Consider the following 21852-nt stretch of genomic DNA (forward strand, 5'->3'; position numbering starts at 1 on the left):
ACGTTCGATTTTTATAAAAGCCCGCTGCAGCTCTGATCTGTCGCTCAGTTGTTGCATACCTCTCGGCGTGACCGATACGCGAACCTTTCTAAAGAACGAAACAGCAAAATAAAAGCCCCATAAAAGGAGTAAAATCAAGTGAAAGTGCTTCCCAAATTGAGTTTCCAACATTTGTAAGTGCAATTTTTGATTGAGTTTTTAACAATTGAACAAAACGAAACACGACAAAGCCTTGTCAAAAACCGAATGGTAGACATTGTTATAAATATGGAAACTCTTTATAATTCGGTGCAATTTTTCAAAGTGAAATTATTGTAACACTTTCTTAGCGGTAGTTTTCATTAGTTTAAGTTTGACTACAAATTCGTAATTAGATTTAGCTCAGAAATTATCAATATTAAAAAATAGTTCTTGAATTTTCATTTTGAAATCATTCTACAACAATTTTTTATTTTTGTTAATTAGTGCAGCAACATTTTCTTTTATAAATATACTAAGGAATTATTTAAAAATATGTTCGCTTAATTTTTACAAGTTTAAACCAATAAACTTGTAAAGAAATGAACACAGTGCAGAATTTGCTTGCAAAAATAAGATGCGTTTAAATCTTTCTTTTCTTCTTTTTTTACTGCCATTTGTTGTACAGAATTTAGTTAAGATTTCCATGACTATTTGATCTCTTGGGCCTTTTTAGTGTCATTGCCAAGTTTTCTTATGACGTGAAATTTTACTAGCAGCCCGTTCAACTTATTTTGACAGCTTTCACCTAATTTGAGGGTAATAAAAGAAACGAACCTCCTGGCGGGGGTTTGATTTATTGGTTTACTTTGAAATTATTTCTTTATTTAATTGATTGACTGAATGGTCAGAGCTAACAAGTTGGGAATTACCGATGAGATTCTCACTACTACTGAGTGATGGAAAATAATTTCACAAAATTATGTTTCCTTGAAATTATTGACAAAAGTTCGCTTTGTTTTACATCTTGCAAACAATGTTTATGGAGGATGGAAACCATCAATTGGCAGCCGGCGGCGAGAGCTAATAAAAGGCAGCAACAATGCCCAGATACAGATGCATGGACGGGACTGGGAGGGCACACATCCGGTGGCAGCACGCAACGCGGAGTCCATTAGGGGACCACTCTCTCACCAAAAAAGTAAAGCAAAGGACAGAAAATAACTACAGGGCGGGAAGTGGGGCGTACGAAGGCGAGGGGAATGTCATGGCCGGCATGAGGTGACGCTTTAAAACTGCCCCTGGGTCTTAACTTGTTTTATGTCAACTTGGACAACAGCAGAAGAGCGGAACAGCAGAATGACGAGAACACGGCAATTACATCATGTGTAGCTCGGCAAATACTTGAGTTGCAGCTGCGCCTAAAAGATGCTTTAAAATGTATCTGTACTTGCAAGTGTGTGCGTGTCTTGTGTGGGCGTACATATGTGTGAGAATGTCCACAGTAATTAACCCAAGCAACAACTGTACCAGAGATGGGACTCATTACAGACACAAGAGATGGTCAAGTGGGGAGCCATTCGCAGGCCCTAGCACTGCTTAGCCCCAAATAGGATCTAGTTAGGGACACTCTAATGGAACTTGTATGAATATAAATAGTTAAGCACCGCATTCAAGTGGATCTTTGTATCTAATTTGGGAATCATTTGGGCAAGGCACAAAGGTCACACATGTTAGAGCCTCACCTCCCACTCCTGCTGAAGGCACATCTTCAATTTACATTTATTTTTAATTTCTCAGTGATACTCTGACCCCTGAATGAATTTAAGGTGTGTTAAAAAATGTGCATAACTATTTTAATGTTTTGGGAAAAGTCTCATGACTGGAACCGATTTTGGTTCTAGGATAAAACTCTGCCAAAACGAAACTATTTCAAGCTGGCGCAAGAGAGGTTTTTGACACTTCGGTTCACTGTTAAACTGATTGATCGCAGTTCTTTGGGTACTTTAGGATTCGATTAGGTTATGACTTCAGAGCGTAGTTGGGTTTGAGAGTTTTGGTGAGCTGGTTGAAATTATTGCATCTCTCGTGTGGGCTTTTGTTTATTTTCTAATACTTACTGTTACTAAATAGTTAGAGTTTTCACATTGATTCTATTCCGTATAATTCATTTAAGTGAAAACGGATAAAAACCTTTACGCAGTCTTGCTTTAATTTTTTTGGAAATCGAGAGAGCTGAAGAGACTTGTAATTCAATCAGCCAAGGGAACCCATTCAGGCTTAGTAAAGTCACATATTTAAAGACGGCAAAGCAAAAGATGAACACACAGGGTAGTTGGTTTGAGAAACTGTCATAAAAAATACAACTTTTGGGCTACCTAAAAATCAACGAACCAAAACGCGGCGCTCTTCTTGGAGCTGCCTTTGACTTGGATCTCATCAGCGCACGTTGTGGATTTCAATCTCAATCATTTGGGATTAATTTGGGCAAGGCAGAAAGGTCACACATGTTAGAGCCTCCCAGCCAACTCCTTCTACAACAAACCATCCCTCACTCCCACATCTTTAATGAGTCTTTTACACAAAGGATGACGAGTCAGATGACTGGCTTTAATGCCTCACAAAGAGCTTAAACCGCATAAATTTACATTTAAATGTACATTAACGAATGATGCATGATGTATGGGAGAGAATGTGTGCCTTAGACCTAACCAGTTCTCGCATTAAGGATGGGCGTGTCCCGGAAATGCAACTCCGTGGCGGCAGGAGCCTGCTGGTACTCCACCACCACTATGCTATTCGAGCCAACTTTGAGCACCGGAGCGGGAACATAGAGTGTGACCTGTGGCCCCACCAGAGGCCAGTAGCGACCGAGGTTCTCGCCATTCAAGAACACAATGCCTTTGCCCCAACCGGACATGTCGAGGTAGGTGTCTGCCAGGTCCGCCTCCTGGACGACATTGAGCATGCCATGGTAGATGGCTGGTCCCGAGCGTAGCATATGCTGGGGCTTCCTCAGCTCCTGGAAGCCCATGCTAGCCGCCTCATTCGACTGCGTGATGAGCTGCTCCAGACTTTCGTAGGACTCCAGTGGGAAAGTGGTCATGTTCCAATTGACCAGCAGTTGCTTGTCCAGCCGCACGTCCTTGGTGATGCCCTTGAAGTCGTTGATCTGCCTGCCATAGTTGATCCGTCCCTGGTTCTCCACCAGGATCTGTAAGCGCCGTCCGGCACTGGCACTTAGCGGCAGCGAAAACACGGGCGTCTCCCGGGCCAGCAATCCCACATATTCATTGTCCACATAGATATAGCCACGATCTGCCAGTCCAGGCACATTCAGGATGCTCGGATCTCGCTTGAAGCGCGGCAACCAAGTCTCGTACAGCACCAGTCCCGAGTACTGGCCCAAGGCCTCGAAGGTCTTCGGCTTGGCAGCCTGCACCATGCCCGTGGCCAGCTTCTGGCGGGTTCCCGGGGCAAACAGTGTGCAGCAGCTGAGCAGACGCACTGTGCCATAGGCTCGCTTTGGCACGGGTGCCGGAACGGGCACATTGGGCAGCGGCAGATACCTGGCGATGATCCTGCGGAGAGCCTGATACTTGGGCGTGGGATCGCCGGCCTCTGTCATGGGTGCATCGTAGTCGTAGCTGGTGATGTCCGCTATGTAGTTGCCGGGACCATTCTCATTGGCGCCTGCAGTGAAGCCAAAATTTGTGCCGCCATAGAACATGTAGAAGTTGACACTCGCCCCACTGTCCAGCATGTTTCTGTTGGGGGTTAGGAAATTTACAAATGATCTTCTTGCCGCTTGAAACTCTCATCGAAGCTTACATAAAAGTTCCAGTAATCGAGTTCGTGCTCACATTGGCCATGGGCTCTGTCCAGTGTGTCAGCCAACCCGGATAGTACTCCGCATTGACCAAGGGACCCCTGGGCTGAAACTGCCTCAACCTTGACCAGGTTGCTTCCAGATCGTTGGTGGCACCAAAGTCCAAGGTGGCCAGTACGTTATCGATTTTGCCGCAGCGCAAGACGCTGGGCCCGTCGTTGGTGAAGAGCACGGCATGGCCCCTCACATGGCTCTCCGTTTCGTCGCGCAGCCAGGTGCGGTATTTGCCATCGCAGGCAAAGTACGAGCCATACTCGTTCTCCACTTGCACCATTATGATGGGTCCACCTTTCCCATACAGATATGGCACCATACGGGTAAAGAGCTGGTTATACCAGATGCGCACCTCACTGAGGTAGTCTAGAGGTGGAACGGAGTCACATTTAAATCAAATTCATTGATGAAGTTCACCTTCCACTTACTGACATCCGATGTGCGGACTTGAATGCCGGGATACTTTTTTAAGAGCCAGTAGGGAAAGCCGCCCATGTCACGCTCCGCACAGATGTACGGGCCTGGACGGAGGATAACCAGCAGGTCCTCGGCCACTGCCAGGCGGATAAAGCGCTCCAAATTGGCTATGCCTGTCCAGACGTACGCCCCATCTCGGGGATTATGGAGCGACCACTCCACATAGCTATGCGGCACACGGAGTATATTTGAAGGATTTTTAATCAAAGAGTGAAGTGAGAACCTACGTGGTCACCGCATTGAGTCCAGCTGCTCGCATTGTCCGCAAATGCCTCTGCCAGGTGGCGGGGTGAGCGCGGAAATAGTGAAACGATCCGGCAATAAAGCGAAATGGTGTACCGTCCTTCAAAAACTGATCATTTGGGTAGTCCACCGTGAAAGTTCGATTCCCATTTGCGCTTCCCATTAGGAAAACGACGCCCCAAAGGAAGGCTATGATCAATACGCCGAGCTTCATTTTCCTGAAGTAGAAAAACAAACAAAAATAATTAGAAATTATTCGTTGAACTACAAATAAATTGTACCTCCAAAGCCAATGTAAATTAAAAGAGGAACAATACATTTTTGTATTAATGTATTTGGTTTGCTTTTGCCAGTTGTATTTTTCATTGAAGTTTGATTCTAAGTTGGCTACATTTTTATTTTCGGAATGTGGATCCTGTCTATACTTATTGTAAGCACAAACCATCTGTCTTTCCCATTGTTTTAATAATTTGTTAAAAATTGTGTTTTCGCTTTCCAAAGGCAATAAATAACTAATTTATTTGTGATACATTTTTAAGCGCAATTTGTGTGGCATATAAAATGACTGGGCTTATGGAGAATAAATGCGTCTGTTTGAACTGGAGGATTATCATAAATTTATTAAATCTCGAGCAATTAATTAGAGTTTAATTTACATTATCGACCCCTCAGTTTAAGATTTAATCAGTCCAAAAAAATCACTGTCTACATATTCCCCTGGAACCATTTCAAATTGCTTGGCATCCAAGAATGGTCTATCCGATTACAATTATTCCTATTACTAGAACTACTCTCCCACTCACGAGTGCATGTGTATCTTCCGGCTAGGCAAACCCCTTCCGCTTCCTAGTACATCTATTTAAATCATCTCAAATCTGTTCGGTCGAGTTCATTTCAGTTCAGAACTCGTGTCGTCGTCTCAGTTGAGATGCTTCAATTGAAGTTCATGGCTCAATTGTTTAGTGACAACAAAATGATTTAATCTCTTGTTTGTTTTGCTTATAAATTGGTTGAAAATTAATTCCATCTGTCGTCCCGTCCCAGTTCCAGTCCCGTACCCCTCTCGAAAGTCAATCAGAACTTGGGACTTTTGTTAGACTTGTATTTTATGTTGCCGCTCATCAATTAATGCAGACCTCAAATTTATTGGCACGAATTAACTTTCATTATTGTTTATGGAGTTGTTTCTCTGCAATCGAGCAGCTGTTTAGCAATTAGTATAAAATGTTTTCATACACTTTTTATAAAACAAAACATTTCTTATCACTTTCATTTCGTTCTTTGCTTTGCTTTCCTTTTCTTTCTTTTTCTTGTTATTATAATACATACAATATTTTTTTGCGATTTGGCATTATGCTACGTGTGTTTGTGGTTTCTTTTTGTTGTCCGCTGATTATTTTGCACATAAGTGCTATAATTATCCCGACTACTATTATTGCTTTCTGCACATCTGAATATTCTCCATGATTCATGATACGTTCTGTATGACTGTATTTTTTGGTAATTTGAGGAGCATTTTTCAGCTTGAAAGAGTTTTTCTTTCATGATTTTGTGAAATTTTATATGAAGATTATAAATTAAATGGAATGGTTTCTGCATTTAAATATCAAACACCAGAGAGTACTGTACTTCAGAAGTGATTCCCTTGCACTACATCTATATTAATGATTAATAATAAAGGTCTTAAAAGATTAGCAATTCGAGCTAATTGAGCTGCTAGTGTTTCCCCTAATTTATTGAAAATATTATGAGAATTTCACTATCACTATTACTGATGTAACATTTATTTATTGTGTGCATTTTTTGGGCAAAAACCTATAAAAATATCCCATCAGATTCCTCCTGCTCAACAACATTTATTTTGGGTGAAATGATCTGTGAAATGGAAGCCATGAACTTGCCATTAACCTTACGTTGAATGAAATATTTAACAATATCAGCAAAAATAAAAATATTCCCATATATGTATGTATGTATGTATGTACATATTGTATGTATGTAAACCCAAGTTGTATCAACAAGAAAAACCGAATATTAAACAGAACCCAAAATTGGAATGGGAATGGGCATGAACACGGGAATGGGAACGCAAGCACAAATTTAGAGGCATTTGACCCAATTCAATTATTTTGCATACTCATACTCAAGCGAACCCGTACCCCTAGCCTATCTGTGGCTCTTTCACTGAACTGCGGCCCCCCGTTGCATGTTCCCTTTAACATTTGTACTTCACCGACAATGAGGCGAGAAAGTTGCGGCTTTTGTTTTGGCATGGCTCCATTGTTCTTTGAGGCAAAGTAAACCCCCAGAGGGTGGATTGGAATAGGAGTCAATAGTTGACCCAGAAGATCTCAGAGCTCTCTGTACACTCACCTCACTGATAGCACTGATAACAAATATTATAATAGCTCACTTATGATTCTATTATGTGGAACACACACAGAACGAGCGCGATCGCGACCGCGGTTGCAAGCGGTAGGTGGATCGGGAAGCGTAGAGTACCGAAGCGACTGTCTCGGTTGAAAGCTGAATGCGGAATGATCGCACGTTGACCACAAGCCGCCGATTAAGTGCAGAATCGACAGCGGCAGCCGCAACATGAGGCTCAGGCAATTGCAGTGTGCCAGCAACATTTTCTGGGAAGCGTTTTCCCAGATAGAACCAACGTGTTGGCAGATACGAATTAATAATGCAAATTGCAACATGCAGTCCAAGCAATTTATGTGCGCCAGCAAAATAGAAATTATACAAAAGATCTCTAAGTTGTCCAAGTATAACACATGTTCCCTTGAGAGCTGACAAATTTACTTAGTACTCGCATCAACTAATTGAATTGTGGGTCACCAACACTGAGTTTAACTCCAACTCCATTAGCGAAAATACAATGGAACAAACTGCAGCTGATCCTTAACCTTCAGCTGGGTATATCGTTTATTGTTATCCACAACAGCTGGAGGATAAAGCTCGTATGACCTGGCCCACTGGCATGCCCCGTACAAAAGGCCTCAATATTAATGTAAATTTATTTAAAATACGCACGCACGCTTCGATATTGAACCGCGGGGGGCCAGCAGCTGCTGGCAAAAACCCCAGAATCCAGAATCCAGAAGTCAGAACCGATTCAAAAGTACAGTCACGCCTCATATTTTATGCATTAACTGTGCTCGTGTGTGCGTGTTTGCTCCGCTCCGCTCCACTTGTCTGTTTGTTTTGGCCAGAACTTTTGGGCATGCAAAAATGGGTGACGAGAATGCAGCCCGCGGCCAATTGGCCAAAAAGTGAATTTTCTATGTTGTTTTATTATTAATTTTCATACGTTTGCTGCCGAAGTCGTACTCTGTTGCTGGGTCATGTTCCGTAGGCCTTTCAGCCGGGCTAATGGACCTATTTTATACACATCCAGGGCACACACATCCACAGCAAGGGGGAGAGCTGGCGAGAATGTAAATCTAGACGTGCCCGGACTCGTTTCCGTGCCCATCTTTAATCTCACACGCCTGTCGGCGGTTTAAAGTGTCCTTTGGGATGGACACTGGCGCACACACAAAGAAAGCAGAGCGCTCAGCAGGCTGGAGTACAGCCCCTACATAGACAATTAGACAACATACAAGGACACGTTAACAGCTTAGCCGCATTCCACACGGAGACACATTAAGGCACTGTCGTGGGAGTTGGATGGCAAAGGATGAAAGTGTGTGACTAGTGCTGGTCCGGTGCCATTGTTTGACTGGCTGCTGTCAGCCTCGTGTCCTTACAGGACGGTGAACCGGGGGCGTTGATGTGGCAGGGCACACGGCAGCGCCCAAAACCGGAAGCTCAACACACATTCGCCGCCGCTAGGCTGTTAATTCTGTGGCAGCTAAACTCTTGCATGGCATTAGAGTGAACGGGTACGATGGGATGATGAGCTAATGAAAGGGTTGAAATTTTGGAGCTGGGAATGGCAGCTAAATTCGATAACGAGCGAATGATCTCTGCCGGTTGCCTTGCTGCTAGATCATCCTCTTCAACTACTAGCAGAAGCTTCTCCCAATAATTATGCTTTTCTGCGACTGACCAGTTTAAGTCTTAGTCTACCCTATGGCACGTTCTTTTCCATTGCCACGGTGTCCTGATGCTTTGACATTTCCCTTATTATCTTTTTCCTTTTAACATTTAAAGTACAAAACTTTATGGCGCCCTGCACTTATGCTCAACTGTAACTCAAATCCCCGGACAAACAGAAGCCCCCAGCCCTCCCTCCGTCACTGACGACACAATTATTGTAGTCGGTGACGATGAGGTTTAAGTGGCAAGCGACAACCTGTTGATTGTGGCAAATGCAACATCAATTCAATTCAAATGCATTTCGTTAAGTTGTTCAATTGAATTGCTCTTTTTCTGCTGCTGCTGCTGATGCTCCAACACCTAACGCTCTCCTTTTACCCGCACCTTTGCCCCTCGCCACCTTATCCTCAGGTCTGCCCATCTATATTCCTCCGCTGTGTCTGCTCTGCTCTGTTTGCTTGCTGCCGCCTGTGGCAATCAATTGAATTACATGTTTGTTCTTGCTTCCTGTGCGCGCATCGTTAGACTTTTCCATAGTTTTTGATACCCATGAAGGGGCATGATGATTTTTAGCAAGGTTTCAACACACATAATCTGTGGAGTGTTTAATATTTTTTGTCATACTTTTATGGTTAGAAGTTCCTATTTATTTAAACTTATTTCTGGTTACGAATATCAATAGCTTCCAGAGAGCAGATTAACTTTCAAGGGTACCGACAGCTTCGGCAGACACAGCGCAAGCCTTTCTTGCTTCTTTCAGTAGCTGTTGCAGTTGCTGTTGTTGTTCTGACACCATTTCTCTATCTTGGAGTCTTATCAAGGCGTAACGCTCCAGGCGCAGAGCATTTGCATGGCAATTTGACTTAACAAGGCGTGGCTGTGTCGACAATATAGCCGCGTAATCATGTGTGGCATCATTGGAAGCTGGCTGCCTCCTTTGGCTGCATTTGCATTTGTGGCTGGTACCACAAATTGCAACATCAGAGAAACCGTTAGGTCTGCAGCATGCAAGCGGCCGCCAAATGAATGCATATGCAACTGGAAATCCCGCTTTTAGAGCTGGTCTTCTCTTCCAGCACCCAGTCCCCTCGAGAACTAAAACACAAAAAGGTCAAGTAGACCCTCGCCCCCGCGAGTCATTTGTAAGTCTAAGTGCACTACAGAAAATATATGCAAAAATACTGAAAAGAGTAACATCAAACACACAAACAAAACAGGAAGTGAAAATGGAAAACAGTTTGGGCGAAATGGGTTTCCAGCCGGCGGCAGTCAAATGCTGAAAAATATTTTAAGTCTGCATTAAAGCAGAAGGTTTATCGAAATGATTGTTATAGTTAAATCGATTGGTTCTTTGATCGATGACAGAGATCTTATGCCTAACCACATTCATTATAAGTGAGCTTAAAGATGGTTTAACTGCTGCAGTTATCGATAGAGTGATAAAAGCCAAGAGGAAAATAAATATTTATTATCTAATAACACATATAAATAACATTTTATTTAATAATTATTTCTAAATGGAGTTTTAAGTCCCTCTGCCAACACAAAACTCACCTGTCGCTTCCATGTTCAGCTCCCTTTCCAGCTGTGCTTCGATTCCAAACGCCCGCCTAAAAGCTCGCTACGTGCAATGCGCAATCAGGAAGGTTCGTTTGCAGTGGCGCTGCTGCTGCTGTTGCTGTTAACAGCCGCATCCACAGCAGCCGATGCCGAACCCGATGTGGAGGCCTCTGTTAGCACTCTGCCGCCCGGTCCAGACGCTCCCAGGCGGATGGTTAAGCGAGCGCCCACCTCCAGCTTTATAGGGATGCGAGGCAAGAAGGAGGAGGAGAAGGACCAGCGTGCTGCCGACTGGATAGGACCCGATCCTCTCGACTATGCCGATATGGATGAAGACAGTTTGTACTTCGAGAACGGGCGGCGGCTCAAGAAGGCCCCCATGTCCTTTGTGGGCATGAGAGGCAAGAAGTATATTCCCTTTAGCAACCGTCTATCCGACGTCCTACATCAGATAGAGGAGCAGCGAATGCGCGAGAATCTACTCCAGGATCTATTCGAGCGGCTGGCCGCTGGGGACGATAATGTTGGGGATGTGGGAAAGCGGGCACCCACCGGTTTCACAGGCATGAGGGGCAAGCGACCGATGAGCGCAGACGAGGACGAAGATGATGCCATGGAACTGCTCCAAAAACGGGCTCCGGTCAACTCCTTTCTGGGCGTGCGCGGCAAGAAGGATGTTTCGCATCAGCACTACAAGCGAGCGGCTCTGTCAGAGGTAAGAACAACTATCACGTGTCCTTGCACAAACTTTTTGAGAATCTAATCGCCTCCAGTTCTGGCACACTTTCTTAAAAAAGGCCTACGATGTGAGGGGCAAGAAGGAGCGCTACGCGGACTTCAATAGCAAATTTGTGGCAGTGCGTGGCAAGAAAAGTGAGCAGGACACTGGCCTAGACACTGACGATGGCGATCAGCAGTACCTGGTCCGTCCCTGGCTCTACCTTTGGGGGGATAACAAGCGGGCGCCCAGTGGCTTTCAGGGCATGCGCGGCAAGCGTCCAGGTGAGTGCTGGCTGATCCTCAATCCCTGATCTGCAGTTGAGATTAATCGTCTTCCTTGCAGCGCTCGTTGAATAGAAATCGTTCACTTCATGGGGTTGCCAGTGTTTGAAGTTCCTTTTAGAGCTACGAAACTAGGAAAAGAAAGACAGAATCAGACAGGAATCAGAGTTACAGACGACGACAAAAGAGTGTTTGCAATAATCTCAGGGCTGGCGATTATTTCAAACACCCTCAATACACACACCCACACAAACAGACACAGCAGATGGAAACAATTGGCTTTGTTTTATTTTCTTTCGGTGTAATGTAGAACGAGACTTGAATTGAATCCAGAGCCTCCTCAAGCATTGATCTATTTGCATATCTAATTGTGAAATTCTTAATCAAAATTAGCACGAGTGACAAAAGAAACACACACAAAAATATATGTACTATACGGGGAACACATTTATTTATTTTCAAATATATATATTTAAATAAAAAACATCTTTCATTGTGGTACATACATCAACGTATACAAGAGATATATAAAAATATGTAATACATAAAAATATAGCACAAATAAATATTGTAAATATTGTATGGTAACTAATGAATGAATAAACAATGATTCCACAAAAGAATAATCCTCTTTCATTTGATCTCCAGATGATAAGCAAATGTCATGACTAACCAGCGACAAGAACAATTAAAAAAGTAAGAAAAACCATTAAATAGTCTTCTCACAATTCCCAGAAATTCAATTTCAGCTACACATGTACAAATTGTACCTCCCAGGGCAAACAGATTGTACATGCAAAAACAAAATAAACCACAACGGAACAGTTTCTTAATATGAGCAAATGTACACAGACTCTTAATAAGCTGGAAGAGCCTATCCGAAGCCAGAGCCAGACCTGTCCAGAGCACTGGGTGACGGGAATCAGAGATTGATGGGTGTTAGGGAGTCACAGTCAGTCGTCCGGGAATAACCGACATTTAAAGTGCGCATTTCAGCTGGACATCACTTACACCTCTCGCGTAACAGGTAGCACAGCTGTGTGGCCATTCATATTATGGCCTGTACCTAAAGGAATATTTCCAGGAAAATGTAAAATATTGCCATCATACGTTTATGCAAACGTAAACAGTAGAGTATTTATTACACAGTATATTTTCGGTACTCAGATTAGTTTATTTATTTTCCCCTGTCGTTTTGGTGTTCAGCACTTATCACAGCTCGCACTTTCACAATTTGTACACACGAATTTGGCATTTGCCGTCACACTCCCACAGCCCTCTCGTCACACACCAATAAAAAGCGTCACCAAAAGTTCTCTCAGAAGCACGAAGCCCGAAGCCCGAAGCCCCGCTCAGAAAGCTCGCAAACGCAGAGACATAGGAGCGGCATCGCAGCGCAATCGCAGCTTATAAATAACAGACGCGATCTTCGTTCTTTTGCAGTTAGTTTTCAAAACTCGTAACGACTACATCCATCGTCGGATCTTCCAGAGAGAAATACCATTACTCGTGAGTGAGTGAGTGCGTTTTAGTGCTGTCGTTTTTGTATGCGAAAAAGGAGTCAGAGCCAAAGACACTTTGTGACTTTTTTAATCAAATTGATTGTGATGTGGATGTGCCAATTGTTGTAATCCAAAAGACAATTGACAATAATTAGATGTGTGTGTGCTCGCAATTAATGCGTGAAGACAGTGGAAAAGTTTCTCCTCTCTCCGCACTCGGTGGCCAGCCAGTCGTCACCTACATATTTGAGTGCAGGCTGCCGTGGAAAACCTGTATTTTGGTCGTCGTCTCAGCTGTTTCCAGTGCAGTAGTGAAATTTCTTGAGCCCAGCCAGCCATCGCCATCGCCATCCCGCAGAGTCTTTGTATTACAGCAACTTTCTGTTATTTTATTTTCTTCTCCATTCCCCCATTTGTATAGCACCCCAATTTAGTGGTTCAAATTGTGATATTGTGATATCAGACAACATGTTGAGACAGTGGGCTTGCCTGCTCCTGCTCGGGTCCATCTCCATCCAGGCGGTGCCCTTCTATGGAGAGTAAGTATTTGCTGATCAACACCAGTGTGTGTGTTGTGTTGTGTGTTCTGGCTTCATGCACATTTTATGTAGTTTGTGTTTTGTTCATTTCGTTGTGGTTTTCGGGCTAAGCACTCATCGACATCTTCTGATAAGGCATGAACTTGTTGTCGGAATGTAGAACTAAATGAAAAATGTTGTTGAAGCGTGTCCTAACACCGCGAATACACTAGAAAAATTCATGGAATCATTAGTAGAAATTGGACCACGAAGTCATCATCAATACGTTATTGGAATTTATTATACAAATTTCATGAAACATATCACCAAAGCCATTAATAATGCTTTTAAATCGGACTTTAATATCATTTTAACTAAATTTAATAACGAGTTCTTTATTTTAAGTCATAAAATACATTCAAAGAAGTGAGAAATTCAAAATTATAACGGTTTTCATTAAACAAATTGAAAGGAAGGACAATTTTATCTAAAATATATTATCATTCGTAGGGGACTTCAGGGAATCACTCACATACCAATATAGTAGATTGAATATAGCTAACTCAAACCCTTTGAAAATCCTTGGTCACAGTTCCCTAAAGTAATCCAATGATCTATAAAGATCAGTAGTACCCTCCACCTTCTCCTTCTTCCTCACCACCAATATTTAATTGATTGCAATTTCAGCTCAGGCTCTGGATCGGAATCTGAGTTTGATGAATCTGAGGGTTCTTCTTCCGAATCTTTAGCCAAATCCAGGTGAACTATATGCCAACCCAGTGCTTTTCTCACAGCCATACCATACCCAGTAGATCAGACCCAGCAAAAACTGGCAACTACTTACCAAAACAAACACCTGAAACCAGTTTTAATATTTACAATACACGTAGTTCACATGTAGTTCACAGAAACCTAAACACTCTCAGCAAGTTTCAATATTTAAGTGTGCAAGAAACTGAAATATTCTGTACGGGTTGACAGCTCCAACGACTGGCAGACTGGGTTCATTCAGTCTTCGGGTTTTTATGACAGTTTTTTCGAGGCAGAAACCTTTAGGTCTGTTTGTTCTGGGAGAAATTTTTCGCTCGCTAAACAAAACTGCAAATAAAGTTGACCGAAATGTGGTTGGAGGCGGAAGAAGGCCCAGAAAGAAAGTCCCAAAGCCCCAGAAATGACCTCAATTGATAAAACCTTCAACTGAAACTGTTGAGAGAATGTCTGGAGATTGTTCTGACGCGATTGAGACTAACCCTGCAGGTCGGACGGGTCTCCATTCGAGTTGAAGTTGGAGTCTGAGTCTCTTTTATGTTGCTCTTGCATTTATCTGTGCTTTGCGAAAGATATTGCTGCAAGAGAACAATGTGCAACTTAAGTGGGGCAACACCATCGCATCCGCCAGAGATGCAGCCGCGGGACTTGGCCAACAAAATCTTCATCCTCCAATCTGCGCCACACTCGGCTGACTCTGACAGGGGGCGGCGCAACCTTTAGGTTCAGGCCGCTCTAGGGCTCATCTTTGACACAATTCTCAAACAGTGTTGGCCCTGAAAACAATTGACATTTGACACGTCATTAGGTGCCAATTCGGGGGCCCAGGTATTCCTCACCCCACAATCGTATAATCTGCCCTCGAAGTGTGTCACTGCTGCTGCTGCGACTCTTTTTTTTCTGTGTGTTTTCCTCTCTAAATGGTTCGGTTCTGTCTGCCGCTGTTGCGCTTTAATTAAATCAGGCAGTCATTTGGTCGGATCCAGCCACCGCTCTGGGGACTGCCGCTGCGACTCCCCCTCCACATTACCATTTCTCCGACAATCTGTGATTCCCCATCAGCAGCTCTCTCGCTGCCTAGTCTGTGGCCAATGACTTTCGCTTTGGTGCCGAGCGAACAGAATTTATTTTGTTTAAAAATTTCATTTGTTTTCTGCATTCGTTATGCATTCTCCAGAATGTTCCAGAGTAGGGCTCTGAAGGTGTTATCCTTGGAATTAAATAACGAATCACGCAGATTTTAATTTGTTTAAACTTTCAATTAAATGTTTATAAATCAATGAAAATTAGGATGCAAATCTCTACAAAAAGGTCGCCTAACAATGGGCGTGAATGAATCTTTGAAAATTTGTTATGGGCATGGGAGAAATAACTCAAGGCAGAAACATTTAAAGCGAGAAATGTTAATGGGAATATTTATCCCAGAATAAATAAGAACGATTTTATATTAGTAGAAATTATAGATATAGCTTATAGGTATTATTTTAGATATATCACCTTCCGAAACTTCCATTCACAAGCTTTCCCTTGGGAATCTTTAATTTATTAACGCTTTCATCATTGTTTTATTCCCACATTTATAATGCCATTGTTAACCAAATCGTATTCATCATTCAATCATAATGAAATCTATTGTTTTTCAAGTATTTAGAAATAGTTTTCCATCGAACAATGAATTCCTCGAATTTAGGTGGAGTAAAAGGATTGCGTGGAGACTTAGAAGATCGTTTAGATTGGCTTCTAGGCTAAACTGCAGCAATTTGTGGAGAAACTTAAAGATTTACTTGAAATTGAAAGCGCATTTGATGTCTTATTTTTAGAATTAAAAGCGAAAATGTTTGGAATGGAAGCTAGTCCAATGTTAGCAACATATTTCCACTAGAAAATAATATTTTAATTGTTTAATTAACAAAAAAAAAGGGTTCTTTGACAGCTTGATGAATTTAGTGTTTAATTAGTTATTGTTTCAGTTAAAGGTTTCATGTAAAACAGAATAAACAATTCAACTAAGTTTGCATTTTTCAGCCAGAAAAGGGAATGGCTTTGGTTTCAGATGTATTTATATTCATTCCAAATAATTTATGCATCACAATTGTTGAGAGTGAAGAACAGTAACGTTAACAGTGGATTATTCAACTCAATGTGTTCTCTGGGTACATAAATTCCTCAAGACACGAGACAAGAGAGAGACACACATTTATCAGGCCAATGCCCAAGCCCCATCCATAATCGCTTTGTCGGCTTAAACACATATATTGCCAGTCCCTCGGTGTCTCTGAGGCTAAGCCGCCTTGAGCCCTAGCTCCTCACGTACCACTCGGGTAATGAGTCACACAGAACAGACAGAGCTCCAGTCAGAATACAGACCCATCAAAACTGAGGGACGGATAGACAGTTGGAGTACGGCGAGTCGTTGAACAAATTGTTTACGTTTTGCCTTTGAAGCATTATATTTTTATTGTTTATTGCCAGATAGTTTCGTTTCTTTATTTTTTAATTTAGCACTGATGATGGGGGTTTTTTTTTAATTAGCTTCCGCGAAGCGAATTTTAATGACCCGCAACCGAAGAATGTTCTAGAAAGTGTCTCTTTTGGATGGGTGATACTCCTATACGTAGACTCCAGATGCATCAATAGTAAAACCCAAAATATCGTTGACATAAATCCCAGTTGATGGATGGACCACTGCAAGGGGAATGTCTCAAGTTAGGTTTGGTGATGGATTTTTTTGTGGGTTGTTAAAAAGTTATTTTCATTTGATTTCATTGGTACAGAGAATTTGGTGTAGTGCTCGGGGGAGGCACTTAGTATGCGGCTCAGGCAAATGCTGCGCAAAAAACAAATTAGCTAAACAATGAGCACGATCAGCATATATACTAACCGGACATATACGAATTTACAAATACAAATAAACAGGGAGATATATATATGTACAGATAAATATATGCACAGACATTTGTGGATCTGTAGGGGCTGTGTGGAGGCTTCTTTTATGTGAGGGAACAATGAAGGCATATGAATTATGGTGCTCGGATTCTCCACTTCGTTCCGTTTCGAACCGTTCTTCATGGAATTTGCATGAGCAAACACAAACACAAGCAGCACATACACTTACAGATACAGATACAGATACAGATACAGATACACTAACCATAACACTCACACTCGATCGCCTACTCCCTCCCCTCACTTCAGCTTTATGCCACATTTAACACACACATTGCCGCTGCATCGCACCATGTTCGCGCCCATACCACTAGCACCGCTCGCACCACTCGAACCACTCGATCTGGAGCCCATGCATGCCCAGGCCTCGCAGCGAGTGGCTAGCGTCTGGGCCCACGGTCCGCCCGGCCCTGCGCCGCTGGCACCCCAGCGACCACAATCTCACCTGTTGCCACTCTTCAGCAGCGGCAGTAGCTTTGACACTGAGTTCGTGCCCCTGGAGCACCAGCAACGGCCACAAGGACGTCAGGATGTGGGACCAGCGCCTGGACCCGTTCCGCCAGCAGGTGGAGTGGAGCAGAAACCTTTCAGTAAGTGAAAAGTTAAGGTAAAAGAGATCTAGAAACATGACTTCTCTTTGTAGATGTGGATGCCATTACCACGGATGTGAATGCCCCCAATCCAGCCATATTCTTCCAGCAATCGTTCCCCTTCTTTGGCAATGAGTTCTTCAATTCATTTGGCGGCTTTGGCTTCGGCAATGCCCAGGAGCCCTGGTGGAAGGGGTAAGTAAAGTCGTTCTAACAGATATTTATAAGCAAAAATCTCTGGCAAATTTCCAACTATATTTGAATGTTAAAAATCCACTTGTTATGGTCCATAAGTTTTTGCTTCTTTCCTAATCGCCGCACACGACTGCCTTTGACTCTGGGCACTGGCACTGGCTTTGGAGCCGACAACTATGGCTGTTCTTGCCACTTGGCAATTAAGAGAGCACAATGTCAAGTTCACTCCAGCTATTAAATATTGTATGATTTTTTTTAAATTTTTTATTTCTTGGCTTATCGCTTTACAGCAGCAATCGAGCATAACCATTAAAATAAATACATAAATAAGTAGTTTTCCATCCACTCAAAGATTGCTCCCAGCCGAGAGAGTTAACGATCTCTGGGGTTCCGTGCCAATGATAGTTGCTTCAACGAATCTCTAGGCATCGATGGTGTCGGGTTCAATTGTTCTCTTGGGGTTACTTGTTCGTTCGATTAATTGTTTAAGTCGACAGAAAATTGTGGTTTATGGCATATACTCGTACTCGTACTTGTACTCGTACTCGGACAGAAAGTGAATGAGTACATTAAGTGAACTATATTGGATAAGTGCACAAGTCGGACTATACATTTATGCATATAGTACACAAAAACACAAAAGCTTGCACTTTTCTAAATTGTGAAATCAACCGACGTCGTTTTCACTCGCTGTGCGATATTTTGTTGTAAAATGAAAGTCAGAAATGTGGCAAATTGAAAAATTAGCTGCACAGAGAGATATATACACAGAGATATAGGTACGAGCATGTGCAACTATGGTTCACTGGGAAATTTCTAAAAAAGCTACGCACACAATGAGTTGGCTTTCAGAAAACAAAAATATTTCAGCGACTGCCATAATTGAATTGATGGCCTGGCATCACAAATATCTACTACATCTATGTACATCTCTATGTACTTGCATATATGTATAACTATGCTTTATATGGCGGATCACTGTGCAAATTCATTCAACAAACACTCGACACGAGTGGCGGCTGCCGATGGACTGTCTGATAAGTGCCTTGAACTAACTTTGATTGGTTTCATAGATAATATCTACATACATAGGCTGAGTTATGGGTACATTGACATTGCGATTTGCATACCTCTGATAAATGTATGACTAATTCATAAGCAAACATTTTCTAGGCTTGCTTTGGGTCTAGGCATGAACAAATTTCTTTAGAACTTGAAATGTAATTGAGAAATAACAAATATATTCCACATGGGATATGTAATATATTTTTATTACATAAAGATCTTTCGTTGCAGCTTCGATTCCACGAATGGAACCGATTCTAGTCGTTTCTTATTTTAGTTTCGAATTCCAAGCCCTGCTATAAACATTGATCGCATCATTTATACATCAATAAATCATTGAAATTTGTTAGCCAATTGTCGAAATAGTTGCACAGTTCTGAAAAGGGTGGATCGAATGTACTTTTCTACGAGTACACCTGCGGCAAACAGGTTTCCCATTAAATCAGTTGCAAACACTAGAGAGAGGCAAACGATTATTCAAGCAAATTACACAACTGAATAATTAACAAACGTCTCGATGATGCCTCTTCCTTCCCACCAGTCCCAATGTGTGCACCGAGAAAGAGGAAGGCGAGACAGTGGCCACAGAGACGGACGCTGATGAAACCGTCGACACCTTTGGCCAGGAACGTGACGGCGTCAGCAGCGTTGTGCGATCCCCACTCTTCGGACAGTTCCAGTTCAGCGTAAACTCCTGCATGGAGAAGCCCAACAAGCACGTCTGCACCAAGATGTAAGTCCAAATGGATTACCCAAGACTCTGTGTAACTGTCTTCCTTCTTCCCGATGTGCAGCGTCAATCAAAATGGCAAAAAGAAGACCCTGACTCTGACACGTCAGTGCTGTCATGGCTATGGACGCTCGAGGAATGCGGACTTCAGCACACCCTGCGAGAAGATCGACATCAAGGATGTGGAGGCCACAGCCAGCGACATGGGAGCCAAGCAGTTCATTGAGAGTGCCCGCAAAGCCGGAGAACTGTCCGACCTGCTGGGCCAAGGCAGTGGCAAGATGGTGACTCTCTTTTTGCCCAGAGACCAGGACTTTATGGAGTACCATGCCGCGCAGCAGCAGGAGAATGTAAGTGGCAAAGGAAAGTTGAAAATGGATTCCACACTAATCCCATGCCCCACAGATCGTTGAACAAGCCAATGCCGATAAAACAAAGCCATTGTCCATCTACAAGCTGCATGCAGTTCTTGGAGAAGTCCAGCTGGAGGATGTGCCCAACGAACAGCTGCTGCAGACGGAGGTGCCAGACCAGAAGATTCGCATCAATAGCTACCAGCTGCCGCCAGCACTGGGCCTGGAACCCTACCGCTATTCCGCCAACTGTGTGCCCATCGATAAGCATGACAAGCTCTCCGAGCAGGCCCTCGTCCACACACTGAATGGAATGCTCCAGCCCCTGACCAAGAACGTGATGGATCTCATTCGTGAGCGTCCGGATATGTCCATAATGCGCACAGTTCTGGAGAAGACCAACCTGAGCGCCATGCTGGAGGGTGAGAAGCCAGTGACCATCTTTGTGCCCACCGATGACGCCTTCGAGAAGCTGGAGCCGCACCTGCGACGTGCCCTGAAGGAGGGACGTGGCTGCGCTTCAAGTAAGTTCCATCTAGAAGACTAGCAATCATAAATACAATTCCAACTCTTTTATAGACATTCTCAAGAACCACATGCTGGACCTTACCTTCTGCTCGCTGGCTACAGTTCCCGGAGCCAAGACGACGGCCTTCAATCTGCTGGGTGAACCGCTGCTCCTCAATCGCACCCAGCGCGCCGAAAATCAGACCGAGCCATCTTCGATCTTGATCAATAATGTGGCCAAGATAATGGAAGCAGATATTATGGGCACAAACGGCGTGCTCCATGTGATCGATACCATTCTGCCCACGGAGACGGCACTGCCCATGACCACTCTCATCTCGCAGAAGAATCTGACGATCTTCAAGCAGCTGCTGGAGGCCTCTGGCTACGACGATCAGTTCGATGATCTGAACAATGTGACGATCTTTGCACCCACAGACAAGGCTCTGCAGAACACGGAGTGGGCTCGCCTGCTGAAGGAGCAGCCTGAGGTTCTGAACCACAATCTGGATCTGTTGGAGTTCCTCAACTATCACGTTGTCAAGCCCATGATCAAGACGTGCGATCTGTCGGAGAAGTCCCTGCCCACGGTGGCCGGCGCCAATGTCCGTCTGAATCTGTACTCCACTCATGCGCTCTTCTCGGATGTGATGAATCGTGCCACCGTGAACTGTGCCCGTCTGGTGCACTTCGATGACGAGAGCTGTGGCTCGGTGCTGCACCAGCTGGATCGTCCACTGACGCCACCCAAGAATGTGAGTCGGAAAGATAAACTTTTTATGGGGATTTGATTAAAAATGGTATCTTGCCTTTGATATCCACAGAACATCCTCAAGGTGCTGGAGGCCAATCCCAGCTACAGCCACTTCCTGGAACTGGTGCGCAAGGCCAATCTGACCCAACTGCTGTCCAACGACTCGAATAGCTACACCCTGCTGGTGCCCAAGAACGATGTCTTTGAGGAGTTCAGCGAGTCGGGAGAGACATTGAAGCCCGCGGCCCAGACCCAGGCCGAACTGGTGGCCATGGTCAAGACGCACATTGTCGAGGATGTTGTCTGCTGTGCTGGCATCATTCCCACCAATTGGCCATTTGTGCGCTCCATCGAATCAATTGGGGGTCAGCATTTGCGCATCACACGCGATCGTCGGCCCAAGATCGAGAACGCCGGCGTCACCAAGTGCGATGTGGTGGCCACCAATGGCATTCTCCACGAGATCAATGACATCATTGTGCCGAGGCCACCTCGTGCCCAGCAGCGACCCCAGCTGATCCCGCCGGGCGCTGGCTATCAGCCACAGGGCGACTTCGATGCCTTCTTCTGAGCGGAGCAACGTTGATGATCGCTCCCTTTCCTCTATCTCAAGCACATATATGATCGTATATAAAGTATATATTTATATTAACTCTTAACGATTTGATTTGTCAATTGATTGGCATTCGCTAATGACTTCACTCTGATAAATAAAACAAAAATAGTATTTAAAAAAAACATGCAGAGTTTTGAT

At 43.7% G+C, this 21852-nt stretch overlaps 3 protein-coding genes and 1 long non-coding RNA gene across 10 annotated transcripts; 2 read left to right on the top strand and 2 right to left on the bottom strand.

The window, feature by feature from the left end:
- Positions 1 to 44: 44 nt before the first annotated feature.
- LOC117898409 (tachykinins) lies at positions 45 to 11565 on the top strand. Of its 2 annotated transcripts, none has more exons than XM_034807778.1 (4): positions 45 to 173; positions 10182 to 10883; positions 10942 to 11170; positions 11232 to 11565. In XM_034807778.1, exons 2-4 carry the CDS (start codon positions 10239 to 10241, stop codon positions 11243 to 11245), a joined length of 888 nt encoding a protein of 295 aa, XP_034663669.1. In that variant the 5' UTR covers positions 45 to 173; positions 10182 to 10238; the 3' UTR covers positions 11246 to 11565. The 2 variants fall into 2 exon arrangements, with proteins under 2 accessions (XP_034663669.1, XP_034663670.1); XM_034807779.1 differs by having other exon boundaries at positions 10966 to 11170.
- On the bottom strand, positions 2543 to 7111 carry LOC117898406 (beta-galactosidase). 2 transcript variants are annotated; one of them, XM_034807774.1, is made up of 5 exons: positions 6935 to 7111; positions 4546 to 4779; positions 4270 to 4484; positions 3790 to 4207; positions 2543 to 3725 (listed from the first exon to the last, which is right to left on the bottom strand). In XM_034807774.1, exons 2-5 carry the CDS (start codon positions 4773 to 4775, stop codon positions 2666 to 2668), a joined length of 1923 nt encoding a protein of 640 aa, XP_034663665.1. In that variant the 5' UTR covers positions 4776 to 4779; positions 6935 to 7111; the 3' UTR covers positions 2543 to 2665. The 2 variants fall into 2 exon arrangements, with proteins under 2 accessions (XP_034663665.1, XP_034663664.1); XM_034807773.1 differs by lacking the exon at positions 6935 to 7111 and adding an exon at positions 4843 to 4859.
- Positions 11566 to 12631: 1066 nt separating the features above from the next.
- Positions 12632 to 21803, top strand: LOC117898405 (transforming growth factor-beta-induced protein ig-h3). 5 transcript variants are annotated; one of them, XM_034807769.1, is made up of 10 exons: positions 12634 to 12691; positions 13094 to 13211; positions 13878 to 13949; positions 17367 to 17494; positions 17548 to 17689; positions 19296 to 19487; positions 19549 to 19834; positions 19890 to 20361; positions 20417 to 21099; positions 21169 to 21803. In XM_034807769.1, the coding sequence occupies exons 2-10, from the start codon at positions 13141 to 13143 to the stop codon at positions 21667 to 21669; spliced, it is 2547 nt and encodes an 848-aa protein (XP_034663660.1). In that variant the 5' UTR covers positions 12634 to 12691; positions 13094 to 13140; the 3' UTR covers positions 21670 to 21803. The 5 variants fall into 5 exon arrangements, with proteins under 5 accessions (XP_034663659.1, XP_034663660.1, XP_034663661.1 ...); XM_034807770.1 differs by having other exon boundaries at positions 17370 to 17494; XM_034807768.1 differs by lacking the exon at positions 13878 to 13949 and having other exon boundaries at positions 12632 to 12691; positions 17154 to 17494.
- Positions 14476 to 15004, bottom strand: LOC117898410. Its single transcript, XR_004649138.1, has 2 exons — positions 14798 to 15004; positions 14476 to 14734 (listed from the first exon to the last, which is right to left on the bottom strand). It is a non-coding gene; the product is annotated as an uncharacterized LOC117898410 (long non-coding RNA).
- Positions 21804 to 21852: the final 49 nt, after the last annotated feature.

The sequence above is a fragment of the Drosophila subobscura genome, chromosome O (genome assembly GCF_008121235.1).
Source record: "Drosophila subobscura isolate 14011-0131.10 chromosome O, UCBerk_Dsub_1.0, whole genome shotgun sequence".
Taxonomy (NCBI): Eukaryota; Metazoa; Arthropoda; class Insecta; order Diptera; family Drosophilidae; genus Drosophila; species Drosophila subobscura.